General features: G+C 40.8%; 1 protein-coding gene across 15 annotated transcripts in view; it reads right to left on the bottom strand.

Moving 5' to 3' along the window:
* EVI5 (ecotropic viral integration site 5) overlaps positions 1-18,574 on the bottom strand; it is a 155,701-nt gene that overhangs the window by 52,809 nt on the left and 84,318 nt on the right. For 11 of the 15 annotated variants that reach the window (XM_073357054.1, XM_073357050.1, XM_073357053.1 and 8 more), the window contains 5 exons: positions 17,156-17,290; positions 14,300-14,440; positions 13,527-13,685; positions 10,409-10,555; positions 1,385-1,480 (listed from right to left, as the gene is read on the bottom strand). In XM_073357054.1, the coding sequence (XP_073213155.1) occupies positions 1,385-1,480; positions 10,409-10,555; positions 13,527-13,685; positions 14,300-14,440; positions 17,156-17,290 (678 nt within the window). Of the gene's footprint in view, positions 1-1,384; positions 1,481-10,156; positions 10,270-10,372; positions 10,556-13,526; positions 13,686-14,299; positions 14,441-17,155; positions 17,291-18,574 lie in introns of those variants that run through there. The other 4 variants (XR_012160410.1, XM_073357046.1, XM_073357049.1 and 1 more) reach the window with 4 other exon arrangements.

Raw genomic sequence — 18,574 nt, 5'->3', positions numbered from 1 at the left:
GAGAAGAGGAACTGGGGGAAGAAGACTCCACATTTCAGAACACAAGCCTGGACAGCTCCCAGAGAATCTTCACCCCATCCCAAATTATACTTTGGAGTGTTGAGGAAACAGGCAGGGAAATATACATAGGGTTTTGTTTTTTAAAAACTAATCCATGTATGTCGTGCAATTAAATAAAGAGCAATGGTTTTAGAATCCTGTGCAAAGTATCTGAATTTCACGCATTATGCCTACCACCCCACAGCCCATGAAGTAGTAGACTGTGGATTCACACCACCACCTGGCTGGAGTTCTGGGAGAGTTTTTAAGCTGGGCAGCGCAGGAGGAAAGTTTGAGGACTTAGCAATGGTTCCAGGGACTGGGCAGTAGGGCATGTGGTCACTGCTCTCAGAAGGGGCATGCTAGACGGAGGGTTTGCACTCAAGAGACCGTGTCTAGAGACTGCTAGACAGCAGCAGTGCCTGGACTCTGTTCTGACTCTAGAGGCTTAGAACACCAGGCGATTCGGGGGTTGATTCCCTCAAATCAATCTGGTGAGTGGGCAAGAGGAAGCTCTCGACTGAAGTTGTTACAGCAACTCAGAGGGAAGAAAGAAGTCCCAGTTAAGACAGCGGTTGACATTCAGCTGTGAGAAGTTGTAAGGAGGACAATTAAAACTGGCACAGCAGAGTTAAGACAGAAGAGTTGTAGGTGAGACATGGGGTCAGATTTTTGATAGCAGAAAAGTACCTAAAGGGTACATAATTGTCACTGATTATCCCTAGAGCCAGCAAGTCATCAGGCCATGGAACAATATAAGCCCAGAAGTATAGATTGGAAGTGAGGGGGTTGAAATAGAAGCTTCAGAAAGCACCCTCAGATGCTCTTGCTATGGCCTGTAGTAAGACTATTATAGTTAAAGTCAAACAATATATAGCTGAGACAATTGAAATGTGGGTTTAGGACAATGCCTACACTTCTGGCCCTGGCAGTACAATTGGGCAAAACAAGAAAGGTGACTGGAATTAAACGATGAGAATTTTTTTTTTAAATCTAAAAGGAGGTTTTCAATTTTTGAAACATTCATTGGTAGTTTACATTTACATTACATTGACAAATTCAGCAAAGGCAAACATGCAAGTTAGAAGCCAAGAGGAAATGCATGGCTCTCTGTCACTTGCATGGAAGCAATAATTAACATCCCAGAAATATATTTATTTGACAGAAAGCAAGGTCTTTATTTCTAAAAGGAAATATTCAACAGTACAGCATTACCCAACATTAGAGTAGCATGGCCTTGTGCTTAGGTAAGAAGGAAAAGGGAGCAAATAAAAGGGATAATGCTAAATAAGGATGGGGCCAGTACTATGTTGCACATTTAGCATTTGCAAGTGTTATTTGTTACCTGGATTTCCAGTTCAGCAATATGCTGCTGGAGTTCTGCCACAGCTGCTATGCTGTCTGCTTCACGGAGTCTTACTGCCATCACTTCTTCCTTGTTCTGAAAAAGAGGTGAATAGGGCTAAGCTGTAAAATCAAGAGAACTTTCTCTGATATTTTGGGTTTCTGAGGGGGAGGCTCCCTGAGCCAGGGATTCAGCTTGAGCCTGAACATCTACATAGAATTTTACAATCCTACAGCCTGAGCCCAAGTCAGCTGACATGGGTCAGCCATGGATGTTCAATTGTAGCGTAGATATACCCTAATTTATTCCTAGCAGATGAAACTCGAGATGGGGCTCTTCCTCCCTGTCCCCCTTCCTCCCTTCCCCATTCCTCTATTTTGTTCTTTGTCTTCCCTTTATTTGGGGGATGGGGGAGAGAGAGGAGAAGAAATATAACTAAAAGTGTAATTTAAGATTTTAATACCCAGGAAAAGGACTAGATTAAGAGTACAAGTGAAGTATTCTCTTCATCCACAGAAGTGATATAGCATGGACAGCAACACTGCAAACCAGTGTACCTCAACAGTTGGCATGTAAAGCACACCCCTAGCTGTCAAAGGCTTAGTCTCCATAGTAATTCAAACATTGGCCTCCCAGTGCTAACAAGGTATCTATCACAGGAGTCCATGCGCTCTCAACTGACTCGTTTCACATAAGGCAACTTGTAATGTTACCATCAAACTGGATTATCTGTAACAGTGACAAACCACTATAACTAAAGTCCTTTTAATCAAGCACCTGAGCCATATATCCTAGCAGTGGTTTAAGTGTATGCCATTCTACAATGCAGATGTTTGACATTCAAGTTAAAAAAAAATCAAATTTAAATAATCTTTTAGTTAAACATTGTGGGGAATGGAAGTTAGTTCAGACCACAAAGGTCCTATAAGATTCGTATTGTGTGAAATATCTTTAGAAGTCTACAGAATAAATTTCCCTAAATTTGGAGATTGTCACACTTCCATTAGAGTTTGATGCTTGATTTTTTTCAGCTATTTGAAAACTGATAACTGTGCTATAGTTATCAGAACTTGGATAGATAACAGTATTTCTGATGTAAAGGCAGTACCAAAAATCAGATATAGATTTAGATTTTGAACTGTATTTTTTTTTTTATTCTGGAACAGTCGTTACAGTAATTTTAAAGTTGGCCTTTTATTGGATCTTGTAAACAAAGAACATCAGTTGTTTCCCATCACTGCACTATTAGAGCACGTTGTGGACATGATTTTTCCTTCTGTTACTTGACTATCACTTCTACAGCCATCAATTAAATTAAATTTCAGATTTAGTTATTAGAAGATTACAAAGACTAAAAAAAAGAGCACTCCCTCTTTGATATTGTAAAGTGTTTTTTTCTAAATTCTGACTTTCACAATAACTGTGGACCTGTTCTACTACATTAGTTACCTGTTATTTTTCAGAGTGATGAAAACCGTAGAGTCAACAAATGTAATGCTACTGACTCAGACCTCATATCTCATTCAGGCTGAGGGCCATATTCTGCCCTCAGTTCCACCCATGCAGGGCTGCTGGGTTACTTTACCTTAAAGCAGAGTTTAGCCCTAACAGTATAGTAACTGGATTCCTTTTAATCTGACTGTGCTGATTACAAACAATTCAAGATGACATCATACAGCTGGTGAATTGTTGATCAGATACAACAAGAGGAACACTGACAGACACTTCAAATTCTTGATAAAGTTTGAAATGTTCACAACAAGTCGATGTATCTGCTCTCAGTAAAGTTGAGAAGTATGGTCAACTTATTCAAAATTAGACTAATACACTGATGGTACATAGCAGGTGATTTTACAGTTTCATGACAAATAACTGAGGAATGAACAGTGGACCAGCTAACGTCTCAGAACCAGAAGATGCAGCATCTTTCACTTCGGCAGTGGGAAGTGTGCCAATAAAAAAAACCCCTAGCTCCCTTTATTGAGCAGCCTCTTCTAGTCAGATGCTGCACAGATCTGTGAACTTTGCTCAACTGGACTTATTCTTGGAGAAATTCAAGGAATTAAACTGCAAAGCAGTAGCATCCAACAAGGAAATGATAACACTGCAAAGGAACTATTCTCCCCCTCCCCAAGCAGGAGACTGGCAATCAGGACAGGAGTCTAAGACTTTTTTTTTTTTTGTGGGGGGGGTGATCAAGGTTTTTCAAGAAAAATTATCCTGACTGCATGACTTTGTCTATACTTTAAAGTAATTTGCTCAGATATACAATTCTCTTAATTAGTCCTAATATTACACATTTCTGATGCAGTAAGTTTTAGATGAGAGGATACAATCCCAGAGAGGAAGGGAGGCCTAATTAGGTGGCTCTTAAAACACTGGATGGACGAACATGAAGGAAGAGATCAACCCTATTAGGTTTGGAATATTAGTGAATAGTTGCCCACTGGACTATTGTTGCCCACTGGACACCATATTTTTGAACATCCATAGCATGTTAAATTTTCTGGCTTTCAAGAGGGTTGTGCTGAAGTGGCCCAAATATGAAAATCATTTCAGTAGGACTCCAACCAATTTCAAAACATCTATTGTCAAATTAACTTGCATTTGGGGAATGAATATCTGTGTCACCATTTCAGGCAAGAGACTTGAGGACTTCATGTAGCCTCTACTGTTCCTCCCCTCTGGCCCTGGGGCCCCCACATGTCCTCTTAAAATACCTAGTTTTCAGTGATAGGTATAATTAACATTGCTATGGCCATCATTCCCAAACACTGCAACAGTTCTTATACCTTCTGGTTCCTTACATTGACATATTTTCTTTGGTTCAAAGCATTTCTGCTTGAACCATGTCTAGCAGGTCCCATCTATACTTTTAGTTGATATAAAATGAAAATATTTAAAACTAGAGAAACTAGTGGCCCTGATACTGCAATGGAAAACCTCTCATTTTATTCCAAAGAGGTTGTATTGATGACAGTCATGCTAGTAAGGAAACTCCCAGATTTAGATTGTATACATACTTGAGGTTTTTCTGGTTACCCATGCAGATATTCTAATTTTAAGATCTCTTTACTTGGCTGAAAGAGTCACCATACATGCCTGTCCCTCAGGAAATTAAAGAACACAGTTTATGTACATGGGAGACCCATTCAGTTCTCAGCTAGAAGAATGAAGATTGAGGCTTTGAGGATGTGTTCGGTTGTTATTGGAGGGGGAAATGGGTGGGAGAGGAGAATCTGAGATCTCTCCGCAAAAGGTAATGCTAACATGAAAAAAATATATTGCTTGGGGGGACTTGCAAAAGTTTCACCTTCTCTGTGTGCATTAAGTTTTGCAAGTGAACAGAAAACATACCAGAAAATGTAATAAGCTAAGTGCTATTATAAAACTGGTTCTAATAGGTTTTCTACTACAAAATGCTACTTTAAATAAGTGCTTGTATTCTGGTAGCAACCATCCAGGCTTTAGCTTGCAGTCTAAAACAAACATACACTGTGTGAAGAGGGATGCAATCAAGATTATATAAACAGCACATGAGGCACATTTTAAAAAATAACTACACTCAACCACCCTTCAAACTTATGCATTATTAGTTGACTAACTTTTTGCAAATATCATGGAAACAGTGGGTCTTGGAGGAATGCAAGGCGGCAATATTTGCCCTTAAAGATCAGTTCAGGAAGGGCATTCCAAGCAGAAGGTTGCGTGAAAAAAGCAAGAAGAGCTGGAGATGCAAACATAGGGGAATCAAGGATAGCCTTGTTGGCAGAGCAGGAGACAAGAGGGACAGAATTGTCTTAAGGACTGTACTTGAAGCTTAACAAAATGCTGTGGAAGAGGGGGAGCAAATGGAGGCACTCAAGAAGGTGTGAGAGAGATGTGTTTAGAATAAAAAGACAAGGAAGATTCTAGCAGTTTTGTTGTGAATAGCCTAGGGATGGATGATGTGGTTGTCAGGGAGGTCACAGGAGTCACTGTAGTAATATGGGAGATGAGAAACTGAACAAAAGGTTTACCTGATCAGCTAAGAGGGGGAGGAACACTCAAAAGTGTTATAGAAAAATCTGGATGTGGCCTGGATATGTGGGATAAGGCAGAAGGAGCCAAATATAAACATCTAGGTTTATGGACAGTAGGAAAGATGATGGTATTGTCAACAGTAACAAAAAGGATAAGGGGAGGAGGCTTGGAAAGTAAAGATAGGGAGTTCAGTTTTGCCCATGTTGTGTTTAAATTGCAGTGACACATCCAAGATGTCAGAAAGACACGCTGAGATGTGGGATAGGTTGGAAGGAGCTGATTAAGAGTGGAAAAGATAACTCTCAAACCTATCCACATACACATGGTAGCTGAAGTCATACAAGAAGCCCAAAAAAATGTTAAAGGAGAAGTTGGTCAAGTGAAGAGCTTGTGTGACTGCCCACAAAATAGGAGGATCCACTGAGATACAATGAAAGAATGATCAGAGGGTAGAAGAGCCAGGAGAGGACACAAATACCCAAGGAAGGACAAGATCTCAAGAAAGAGCAAGTGACCAGTTTTATAAGCAAGTGAAGGAGGATTAGGTAGAGAGCCAGAAATTCTGGCCATGAAAGGAGTCAGAGATCCTGGTGAGATTAATTTCAGTGGAATGAAGGGGCCAAGTGGAGCTAGAAAAGAGGAATTGTAGGCAACAGTGGCAAATAGTGCCTTTGAGTTTAGAGATTAAAGGATGGGAGAGGAAGTAGTTGGAAAGGCAGGTGGAATAAAGGGACTGCTTCTTGAGGATGGAGAGACCACAGCATGCTTTTATTGAGAGGTAGAAGCAAGACGCAAGTCAGGGAAGAATGGGTGTGGGGACAACAGGAGGACAGCAGGCACGACAGATTATATCAGTGATAGGATTTTGGGGAAGGGGAAAGTGGAGGGAAAATTAGGACAGTCCTACCTAAGCAAGTTAATCACAATTGTCTATTAATTGTCTATTGTCTATTAATTAATTGTCACAATTGTCTATTAATATAATTTACAAATAAAAAATGTATATTAATGCCATTATGCAGGATTCTGTACAAAAAATTAGATATGGGGCCTGTTCCAAGCTTACATTCAAAGTCACGGTCCAGATAATGTGCCAGAATGCCAAATAATCTCCATTTGGCGCAAATAACTTGATTCTAACTTCATATTAACATTATCCTACAGATCTCAGAGCATCACAAATGTGCATTTGTGAAGCATGTTGTGATATAAGCCTCATACACCCCTCAGGGACTAATGATTATGATCCAAAATTCAGGGTCTAGCCAGGATCATAGTTAGCATTTCCACCTCATTCACTGGCCACAAGGATTATACTTGACAAACACACAGTCCCTGCTTGCACTGAATATCCACTAGCCTCTCGTCCCAACCCATTTTAGAGCAAGGTTTTCCATGCCAATTATCCAGATGAGGATGGATACAAACTTAATCTAGAATCTGGATTAGAGGATACTCAAAGTGCTCTCTTACTTTATGAAAAGGATGAGGATACCCCACTTCTTTGCAATATTTAATAAGGATTTGATGTGATTATTAGTATTAAACCCTATGAAACAAGAATTTACAAGTGGGGAAGTGTCATTACTTAGCCCTGGTCTACACTAGGACTTTAGGTCGAATTTAGCAGCGTTAAATCGATGTAAACCTGCACCCGTCCACACGATGAAGCCCTTTATTTCGACTTAAAGGGCTCTTAAAATCGATTTCCTTACTCCACCCCTGACAAGTGGATTAGCGCTTAAATCGGCCTTGCCGGGTCGAATTTGGGGTACTGTGGACACAATTCGACGGTATTGGCCTCCGGGAGCTATCCCAGAGTGCTCCATTGTGACTGCTCTGGACAGCACTCTCAACTCAGATACATGATTGTTTGCTGTTGCTCTGATGCAGGGAGGGGCGACTGACAAACACGGCTTACAGGGTTGGCTTACAGGGAGTTAAAATCAACAAAGGGGGTGGCTTTACATCAAGGAGTATTTCAGGCAGGACTTCATGGAGGGTTCCAATAAGAAATGGTGCACCTAAGTTATTGTTCTTATTGGAACAAGGAGGTTAGTCTGGCTTCTGATTGATACATGGCTAGATTTACCTCGCTGCACCTTCTCTGTGAGTGACTGCAGTGCTGACCTAGAGGAATGAGTCCCCTAGATGGGGAAGGGGGGGAAGCAAATGAGTACAAAACAAATCTGGTCTATTTCTTGTTTTGATCCACTCCATCTATCTTTTACATCTTTGGCTGGCAGCAGACGGTGCAGAAGGACTGCATGCCATCCACATCTCAGGGCTGCTCGGCAGAAGATGGTACAATAGGACTGCTAGCAATCTGTATCACCTGCCTGCTCACCATAAGATGGTTCAATAGGACTGACTGCAGGACAAAAGAGAATGACCTGATCAAGTCACTCCAGATTTAGTCCCTGCGCCCATGTCTGTCCAGGCGCTCCTGATCGACCTCATACAGGCGACCAGGAGCACCTCAGACACGATGATGACGGCTACCAGTCCTATTGCACCGTCTGCTGCCACAAGACAATGGGTTGCTGCTGCTGTGTAGCAATGCCGTACCGCATCTGCCAGCACCCAGGAGACATACGGTGACAGTGAGCTGAGTGGGCTCCATGCTTGCCGTGGTATGGCATCTGCACAGGTAACTCAGGAAAAAAGGCGCGAAACGATTGTCTGCCCTTGCTTTCACGGAGGGAGGGAGGGAACGGGGGCCTGACGATATGTACCCAGAACTACCCGCGACAATGTTTTAGCCCCATCAGGCATTAGGATCTCAACCCAGAATTCCAATGGGCAGCGGAGACTGCGGGAACTGTGGGATAGCTACCCACAGTGCAACGCTCCGGAAGTCGACTCTAGCCTCAGTACTGTGGAAGCACTCTGCCGAGTTAATGCACTTAGAGCATTTTCTGTGGGGACGCACACACTCGAATATATAAAACCAATTTCTAAAAAACCGACTTCTATAAATTCCACCTAATTTCGTAGTGTAGACATACCCTTATACATTAAGAAATGCCACCAATATATAAAACAGTTGTGAACATCTAGTAAGGAAATCAACATATGGAAAGCAGTAACTGATTCAGCATTAGAAATCAACTCTTATGTAGAATGAAGTGCTGATTCTAGTCAGAGGAACAGAGAGCTGACATTTAATATTCAGTGGGCAAATTCCTAAAAACAACTTTCATTGGCTTGTCAAATTCCACTGCACATTAATACCCAATTACCTGTACACTTATTTTAGGTTGCATTAGAAAAAAGGAGGCTAGCAACAGTACAATGTAAAGAGCAGGAAAAACGAAAACCCTTTCTAAAGAGATATTGAGTGTCCTAGGGGAGGAGGACTAGAGTATATCTAAGAGAAATGGTAAACACCTTAAATTAAAATCAAATGAAACTGAATAAAAAAACCTCTTCACTGGCAAAATGAAGTTAATTAGGAGACTGGTTAAGAGACAGAGGTGCTGAATACATACTACACTTTGTAGTTTAGGGTGATTAAAGTTAGGTCAGCATAGTTTAGTGTACAGAAATCTAGTCAATTAAACTGTATTACCCGGAAGAGAACACTTTGAAACACTCACAAATTTTGTTATTTACAGGTTTGTGAGATATTGTAAGAAAAACTATACATATTAATAAGGATGTAATTTCATCTCTGGGATTTAGTGACAGTGATAAACCACTCAAGCTTCACTCTTGGTTTATACTGTCATCGGAACCCTTTGATGGAATTACAGCCTTACAAACACTTGGGTGCATGTTATTTCTTACTATATGCATACATTTTGAATAAGAGTGTCATTTGAGAAATTTTTTCCTTGAAATATATTTTTTTCAACTTTGCCCTGTATAATGAATTTGGAAACATCTGGAACTTAAGTGTAAACATAAGCCATTTACTTTTGCTAAGGCAAAACTCATATGTTCATGGACACATTTGGAAGCTGATGCAGTATATGAACACAACAGTGTACAGCTGAAGGTTTAAGACTGTAGTTTGATTATTGATGTGCCGCTCATGCTAGTCTTTTGGATTATACTAAAAACTGACACAGAAGAGATATTGTATATATTCAATATTTTAGTTTACTTTACTAAAGGAATCCTACCACGCATGTGTACTGAAAATTAAGTACAGTAAAGACATGCTTTTAACTTTTGTTTTCAGCTTCTGATATGGAAAAGAATTTTACACACTTGAGCTGGAACAACTTTTGGTTTAAATAGTGTCACTTTTAGTGGCAATGATAATTTTGAAGTATGGTTTTACAAGGAAGTTCCTAAAAGCCTTGCAAGACTCCATGTTTATGGTGTCTGATTGTCCAAATTTGGTATAGCAGTTTAGAAAGAAAAAATTGTGATTTTTTAAACTAAAAAGTGCAAACTGGACCTGGGATTTCAAAGTCAAGCCAGACTCTTTCATTCTTGTGGATTGACCACAATGAAGAGGTCTGTTCTACCCAGCCTTCTTGGACACAGATTGACCAATTGTAGACACTCTACAGAAAGATAGGCTGCCACTGGACAGTGGGTACCGTCACACCCTACCCTGGGGACATGTCCCCTTCCACTCTAATTCTACCCTTGCGACCCCTCACACAGCTATATTGATTCTGCTAACCAGAATTAAGGTACTATAAAGTACTTTGTCATGAATGCAATCAGTTATGTCTGAGTAAACCATGTTCAGAGTCTGCTGTGTAAGTCTGTGCCTTTTATACAGTCACTTACTTTAAAGTGTAGTTCTACTCAAAAGTTAACTTCCACAGGACCACAAATTAGAGGAGAAGGTTGTCATCCCTCCTTTTGGTGGGTGGTAAATCCAAGATGATGTTTCTAATTCACTAGAAAATGTAAGGTTTTGCTTTTGTGAGGTTTGTTGTCTATATAAAGCTGAAAATATGGATCTGGTTGTCACAAATAAGAAAGAAGAATGTGAATATATACTTTGTACATGAATGGTGTGCTCATGATGCTGGTTACCTTGCACTCAGTCTCAGCTTGTTTACGTTTTGCTTCACTCAGCTGAGCAAGAAGTCCTTTGTTCTGCGCAGAAAGATATTGCACCTTTCCTTGTAGATTGCTGACCTCTTGCTCCGCCCTCCGTAAATGGTTACTGTTGATGTGGTTCTGACATTTATAAAAAAAAGTGTGTCAGAAGAGGTCTTATCACACCTACCTAAATAGACAAGGAAAGCACTAACATTTCTTCCAATAGATATTTTATAAACAGGATTTACAAGTCAGTTTTATTTACAAATTCAGTAAATCAAAAGGTTATTTTATTGAGCAAGAAGCATTCCAAGATTTGTTGCAATTAAAAATTGCTCATCTTAATGTTTATTTTGAATGAAAATATGTTTTGATAAAGTATACTCAGATACCAGGTGGTCTAGTGCAACGTTTCTCAAATGCAGACATCAGGGGGTTTTCATGTAGCCACGACAGTCATCTGGGCAGTGATTGGGGCGAGGGAGGATCAGCCTCTCCCACTCCTTCCTTGTTGCTCCTGGATGTGCAGCACCCCACACCGCCTCTGGAGAGAGAGGTGGGGCACAATGCTGCAGCAGCAAGGTGAGTTCTTGACCCACCTTGAGGGGAGGGGGTTTCGGCATCAGGCTCCAGCAGGGAGACTTCAGGAGCCTGGCCGTGCAGCCCTGGGCTCCCACCACGGGGCAGTGGGTACTGACCACCCCGGCTCTGGCCACGCAGCCCTGACCTCGAGCTGAGGGACTTCGCCTCCACCCTCTGGTTCCAGCTGCGCGGCAGCAGGCGCTGGCCCCCAGCTCCAGTCTCAAGCTCGGGCCGTGCAGTGGCAGGTGCCAACCCGCAGCTCTGGCTGCGCTGATCCATGCCCCAGCTGCACAGCAGCGGGCCCCAACCCACAGCTTTGTTCCCGAGATCTGGCCACGTGGTGGCACGAGCTGGCCCCAGGTGCTGATCCCTGGTCCTGGCCGTGCAGCAGCAGGTGCGGGCTCCTGGCTCCACCCATGCAGTCCCGGGCTCTGGCCTTGTGGTGACAGGCACTGGTCCCCAGGCGCTGACCTACAGCTCTGGCTGCGCAGCAGCGGGCACCAATCCCTGGCTCCGGCTATGCAGTTCCTGTCCCCAGCTCTGGGCTCTGGCCATGGGCACTGAGCCCCGGCCACATAGCAGACACCAGGTCATGGCTCTGGTCACTTGACAGTTGGACTCACCCATCCCTATCGCCCCTGCTGTCTCCCACAGCACCGCATCCATTGCCCCCCCCGCAACCCCGAGCCCCGCCACACTGCCCAGCATCCATCCTACCATCACATCTGGCCCCTGCCACCTCCTCCTGAAGCCCCACCACATACAGGGTTTAATGGGTCCTGGGGCTTGCTGAGAAAAGTGATATTAACAAACATGTAAGTATCACTTTTCACAGCAGACTTACTAGCTATCTGTGAAAAGCGATACTTGTATGTTTGTTAAAAATCACGTCACTTTTCATAGCTTCCCAGGTAGCTACTCAGTGTGCTGTGATATGAACAAATTTACAAATATCACTCCCAAAGAGGAGGCAGCATTATTTGTATTGAGTCTGCCAAAAAACCTTACAAATATAAATTACAATGATTTGGATGTGTATCTGTGCATATTTAATTGTTCTTCCCTAAAGTTAATTAACTATTTTAGGAAAAAGTATCAGTGTGGCCACCAGTGAGAGTTGGTGGCCGCACTTTGAGGCCACCAAAAAATTTGTTGAGAGAACACCTGGTCTAGTGTATACAGAACATTAAGATTAGTAACTCAAGTATGTTCAACACTGAAAGGCAAATTATATTTTTGCCTAGAAAGACTATATATGCTTATATACAAAATGATATATGAACCAAATTATTGTTCAAATGGAAGATAACAGCATACGTCTATATACAAGCACTAAGGAAATACACTGAAGTGAGGTTATTTATGATTGTTAGTACATGGCATATGATAAAACAGGATAACTATACCCCCTGCTGACTGAAATAAAAAATGCATTAAATGAAAGTAATTTCTACAATGCCAAGTTAGCAACCCTAATGAAAAAGGTTTAATTAACTTATCTGAGATATTTTATGAAGCTTTTTACTCCATCAGTGGCATGTAACAAATTCTAACTGGTGACTCTGGGCCAAATACTGGGTGCAGAGTCAGTTCTTTACACCACACCACCATGTGTCCCAACTCCTGCTTCCTGGGACAGCAGGGAATGGTACTGGTAGTGCTGAGATGCATTCAGAATGTAAAATGTACCAGGTTTCTCCCTGTGTCAGTTATGTTTGAGACTTTTTCCATGAGAGGATTCCCCAAAAGTCGATTGCAAAGCCTTCACTCCTCACCTCCTTTCAAGTAACAGAAGTTCAATACTATGCTATAGTGTCAACAGAAATTTCAGGAATAAAAGTGTTTGGTGAAGTGCACATAATACAGGTTTTTTTTGGTCAAGTGATGCTCCCTCATTCCTTGGTTATAGCAGAATTTAAATAGGTAAACATGTTACACTTCTCTCTTCACAAACACCCCAGTCACATGGAATTTATCACAGCTAAAGAGGCAAAATGTTGGTGCAAACTCTTTCTTAAGTATTGGCAGCACACAGCTGATCTGCAAGGATCCTCTGGCCAATTCAGGAGCCAGATTCATGGGTTATGAAAGAAGGTCACCATCAGGCAAAACCACATAGGCAACTCCCAAGGGGAAGGAAAGGAGCAGATAGTATTTCTGTCAGATAAATTTTGCCTATTAAATTTAATGGATTTAAAAATACACGCTTATTGTACTAAACTAGGACTGTAAAACAATTGAGATTCATACATATCCACCCAGCATGGCGAGTTCATTACTTAACATCAAGGTGGGAAGTTTAGAAAGATGGAGCGTCATATATCGTAAGTCTTGAAAAGAAGTGGAAGGGAATCAAACTGGAGTCTCATTCTTAACCAGTCGAAAAGCATAAGATTGTTGTACTGTCTCATTATGCTACTGTCACTGGTAAAGGCTATCCCTTGGCATCCCTAGGTGCCAGCATTCAGTTTGGATCACAATAATGCTTAACTCTCTGCCATCTCAGTACTAGTTTTCAATAACATACCTGTGTTTCCATCTCCATCATTCTTTGTTTCATCTCTTTTAGATCTGCCTGACTTTCTGCTTCTCTCAATCGGATTGTCATCAATTCATCTTGCAGTTCATTCACAGTGTTCTTTCTGGATGGATCTTTCCATCTTCCAGCAGTGCGAGCTAGATGACGCTAAAATCATTTATAATGGCTTTTTTTAGATTATGTATCTATAGCTATCTCTCAGGACTCTCCTAAAATACTATTACCTCATCTGCTGAAGAATGAAGTACTTCACAATCCACCACAACAATTTTAAAGAATCAAACAGAAGACTAACATAGCATTACAGTTCATCATAAAAACGACAAACAGCCACAAGGTTGCAGTTACAAAAACTGAGAGACAGTGGCTTGGGGACAGGAATTTTCAATTGGGGCAATCATGAAACTGAAAGTCTGTCCTTAAAACAAGAGAAGTTGGAGTATTTCAAAACACCTGAATAGCAGGATTTTGCTAAGCTCCAATCTCTACTTGCATTCACTGAAATAGGATCTTTACTTTATACTTGTATATCTCCCACCAGAAGGTTTTAATTTGTGGCATGAGGTAGAAAGCCCTCATCTACAACCTGGATCCATTTTACATTTTTAAAGTAAAAACACATTGTGGCTCCCTCATTTAATATGCCATTTCTGTACAGACCCAGTCACCAGTCTACTTGACCCCATTTTTCAGACTTACATATTCAATTATCCTGCTTTATTCAAAAATATTTAAGTTTATCAAGAGGTTTATATGCATACCTGCCAGTGTTCCTCCAAATCCTTGACTTGCTGTCTAAGTTCTTTTAGGCCCATCAAAGCTTCTGCTTCTCTCAACTTCACTGCAATCAGTTCTTCTTGGAGTCTGGCAACATTATTCTCATCAGGTAAAGAACTGTTCCTCTGTAGCAAAGAAGACCCTCTTAAACATTTAATTGAAGAAATGTACATTTAGGAAGTTTTGTTCCAAGATCACATGGAGTGATTACTATTCCTGATGCACCTTAAGATGAAATGAGAAGCTTTAAAGCTAAATCTGAGATTGTTGATAGAATAAAATATGGATTTAAGTTAGACAAATACCTTTTAAGTATGAACTAAAATTACATACCAAGATTTCAGCCCACCTGGCCTCTAGACTTCTCATGCTGGAGTTGATGGCATCACTAAAAAGCAGGGCAGGGAGCCGGACTGCTTACACTGTCTTTGGTATTAATGATGCCAACAAAAATGCATGGAAAACAAGTCTGTAGGTTTTGAACTCTATTTTTGCTAGGTAAAGTGAAGGTGGAATAGATTTTATATCATTAAGGCGACTTTTGCCATTCGATCCTACACATCTCTTATTAATGAATGAGATCTCAGACTAATTTTTGGAAAGTTTGTTCATCCTTGAAAAGGGCAGCAGAAAGTGATGTTGAAAAAAGATGGGTCAATGAAGATTCAGAATGGCAGTTGGGCAAGGAAATATGAAACAGGGACAGAAGCAGAACCCTACTCGGGGGGGAGGGGAGAGAAGAAAAAGAAAAACAGAAAGAAAGAGGAAAAAAAGTAGGGGGAAACTAACCAGAAAGAAGAAAAGCTGGTTAGAACAGGTTGGAAAAAGTTAAAATACTAACATGGAATTACTGAAACAAATTAAAACCACCAAAAAGTAACAGGGAAATTTAAAAAAGAAATCCACCTGAACAGGAGCATCCCTGCTCATCACATTGCTAATGCGTGACGGATTTTAACTGCTGTTAAAAGTGTTGTTCCTCCCCCACCCTACCATTTTTTAGTGTTTAAGAAACACTGGTTGTTTTTTGTACCTTTGGGGATCATGATGATTTGGCTAACATAGTATTTATTTAAAACCTTAGGATTCAATAGTACCATCAGAATTAACAGATGGTGAACATCCACTTTAACAGCTTCAAAAAGGTCTCAGACGAAGTGCTGTAGCTATTTCCAAGTATGAACAGCTACAGTACATCCTTCTGGGCGCCTGAACTATTAGTGCATCAGCGTAGACCTTGGGACAATGAATATAATTTTTCCCAACCTACATGGTCTAAAGATAGTAGACTGCAGTAGTCAAAGCAACTTTTGGTTATTTTAGGTCCTCTCATCCACCCAAGTGTACATGCTCCAGTCCAGAGATGCTGTAACATTATAAAGTTATTTCCTAAAACTGGGTTTTATCTGTTATGGTTATAACTTTTTTCAGATGTACACTGATTTTTTAAATTTAAAGAATATCATGTCCCTGTTTGAAGAGGCTTAAATATAAGTAAATGCTCATCTGAATTTTGGGGTCAGATCACGAATTCTTATTTGAACATGTTAAATTTATCTGTTATTGCCTTAATGTTTTACGTATCTTACACCACCACACACCTGCCAAGCCTTCCAGAGAATTTGATTTACCTGTTATGAGTCAAGATGTTACTTTTAAAAACACTGTACTCCAGGTCTTACTTTGCCTAAAATATAAGTTTTGATCAAAGTCCTTGTAGTCTGGTGGGTCTGTCCACCAGCTTGGGGACAAAACAGGCAGCCACAGCCACCTCTGTTTTAGCCTTCTATACAGGCTTTTATTCTTTTGCCACACAAATGCAAGATTTATAGAAAAAGTAACAAAAAGGGATAGTCCTGACCTGGCCTGATACTGCAAGATCCTTTACACCCCAGAAGCTCAAAAGGTCATGACCTCCCTTGGCCTCAGGGGGATCATAGGGCCTACCCCATCTGATACACCCTTCTGCTGCTGGTCAGGAAAATGTCTCTCTCCTGTTTCCCCACCCTTACGGAGCTGTAGCCTCACTTATATCTTCCCACTGGGAATCAGAGTCAATCATTATCTGCTGGTTTCCAACTTCTGCCAGGGCTTGCTGTTCCCTGGTTCAACAGACCCTTTGAGGGGCAGACTGCCATGCAGTACATCATATCAGTTATATCATTTGGGATTATTCCATCTTATTCTGAAAATTTTTGATGTGCTATAGATTTTTGTTCTGCAAAGGAAGCTGGATGTTTTGACAGTTGATTGTTAGAGGACAACTGTAACTTTCAATATGCATGAAAATGAGGGAGATGGTTTTGGTTTTGACATCCAAGAGAGAGTTGAGGTTTTTGATACTGTGAAGGGGAGGCATCTTTTTCCTTCTCATTTTGGAAATTTTCCTGCCCAACGAGCACTTGAAAATTTGGGAAGGAGGAGAGCTTTAATTCCTCATTCCCCATAACAGGTACCTTTGTCAGCAGCTAGCTACACCCTGCATCAATATCTACCAGTAGTCCAAGCATTGGATGGACACTATCTTGAGGCTTGACAAAACTATCAACAATGAAATAAAATGTTTACACGGACCACCACCAGAATTCAATGTGATCACATGGAAATGAAATGAAAGGGAACTGTTCACACCTGAGCTATTGCTCCAAGCTCTCTGAAGGCTCAAGCACACATCTTTGCTTTTGGTTACATTCATCACAGATTTTTGAAGGTTTTTTGCAACCATGAGCTAGAAACCAAACATGATAGATTTTTGCAGCACAATCATGCAGCTAAACTATGGGAACTAGTGTGGTTATTTACAGTGCTACTTTATGCGGAGGATCATGATTTTGGTTTACCTTTTCCATCTCTAGAACCTTATCTTGCATCTCCTTCAGAGCACAATGGGATTCCGCTTCACTTAGTCTGGCTTGGACCAACTCTTTTTCCAGCTGTAGCACAAAGTCTTCACTGTAGCGGGAACTGCACTTATGCTATAAAGTTTGCAAATATACATTATCAAGTGAGAATAGTAGTGGGCAAAAGTTTTCACACACTTAAATCTACAAATAAAGTGTGCTCCTGAAAGCTCAAGACTAACAGCAGTATGCCTGACAGTGCAGATAGGTGCAGTACATATTTCTGTCCAAAGCTCTCCTAATACGCTTCCATCCAGACTTGCAGACGCTGGTTGAGAGGCATAGCACTAGGATATCTGAAACACCCTAAATGCACCCAAACAGGACGACCACATTGTGAGCCCCTTAATTCCATTGGGTTACTCACATATTTAGTCCCAATGAAATCAACAGGAATATTTGTCACAGTAACTGATCACCAATGTGATTAAGGGGTTACATCTGGCACAGTGATTTTGTGCAGTGCAGTCATATTTCACTTCTTGCGACAGCCATGTTGTTAAAAAAAAAAAAGGCATTTCTTTCAAGACTGCTTTACCAGTGTAACAGAAAACTTTGTTGCCACCACAAAGCCAGGAAGATTCACAATTGAATAGTCCTTGGCAGAACCTGCTTGATAGGCAATAACACTCCCCTACCTGAGAATTTCTTTTATGGCTCTGTCATTTGGGAAAGATGGTTGTTTAAGTCTTCAAGAAAGCAGTGGTCTCTAGAGTTTTTACATGCATAAGTGGTATGCAAGTCCAATTTAAGGGGCAACAGTTGAATGTAGTTTCTATCGTATAGTATTATTAACTATAACATCTAGAATTAAGACCTTGCATATTTGTTTTACTCAATCATCAATTCAAAATCAGATCAGAACTATCAGCTGTAACACATGTAAACAAAAACACTTCCCATTTTGTCTATGTTTTTCTTGAACAATTTAGTTTCTGAATTAAATAGACTTTGCAAAGCTACTGAAGCATAATTTATATTATGGTAGCACACCACATGGGACTAGGCACTATACAGAAATAGGAAGACAACCCTTGCCTTGAGGACACAAACTATAAAGACAGACAAGCAGTACAAGGTGAGCATATATAACATACAAGGAAAGGGGCCATGGTGATGGTTAGCCATTGTTAGGTTTATTTTTTATGTATAAAATGTGTGAGTTGTATCATGGCCTTTAAATTCAGTGCCTACAATTACCCCAGAGGAAAACCTGTGGTAGTATAGAACAAGTTATATGCCTACAAGTCAACAGAATACAGTTCTATAGGGCGGAGTTGTATACAAACCTCAAGGACCAAATCCTACTCAGTTTACTCATGCAAGCAGTCCCATTTTTTCCAGTGTGCCTACTCATTT

The sequence above is a fragment of the Lepidochelys kempii genome, chromosome 8 (genome assembly GCF_965140265.1).
Source record: "Lepidochelys kempii isolate rLepKem1 chromosome 8, rLepKem1.hap2, whole genome shotgun sequence".
Classification (NCBI taxonomy): Eukaryota; Metazoa; Chordata; order Testudines; family Cheloniidae; genus Lepidochelys; species Lepidochelys kempii.
Note: the sequence above shows the minus strand (reverse complement) of the source record. Positions and strands in the feature narration are given on the sequence as shown.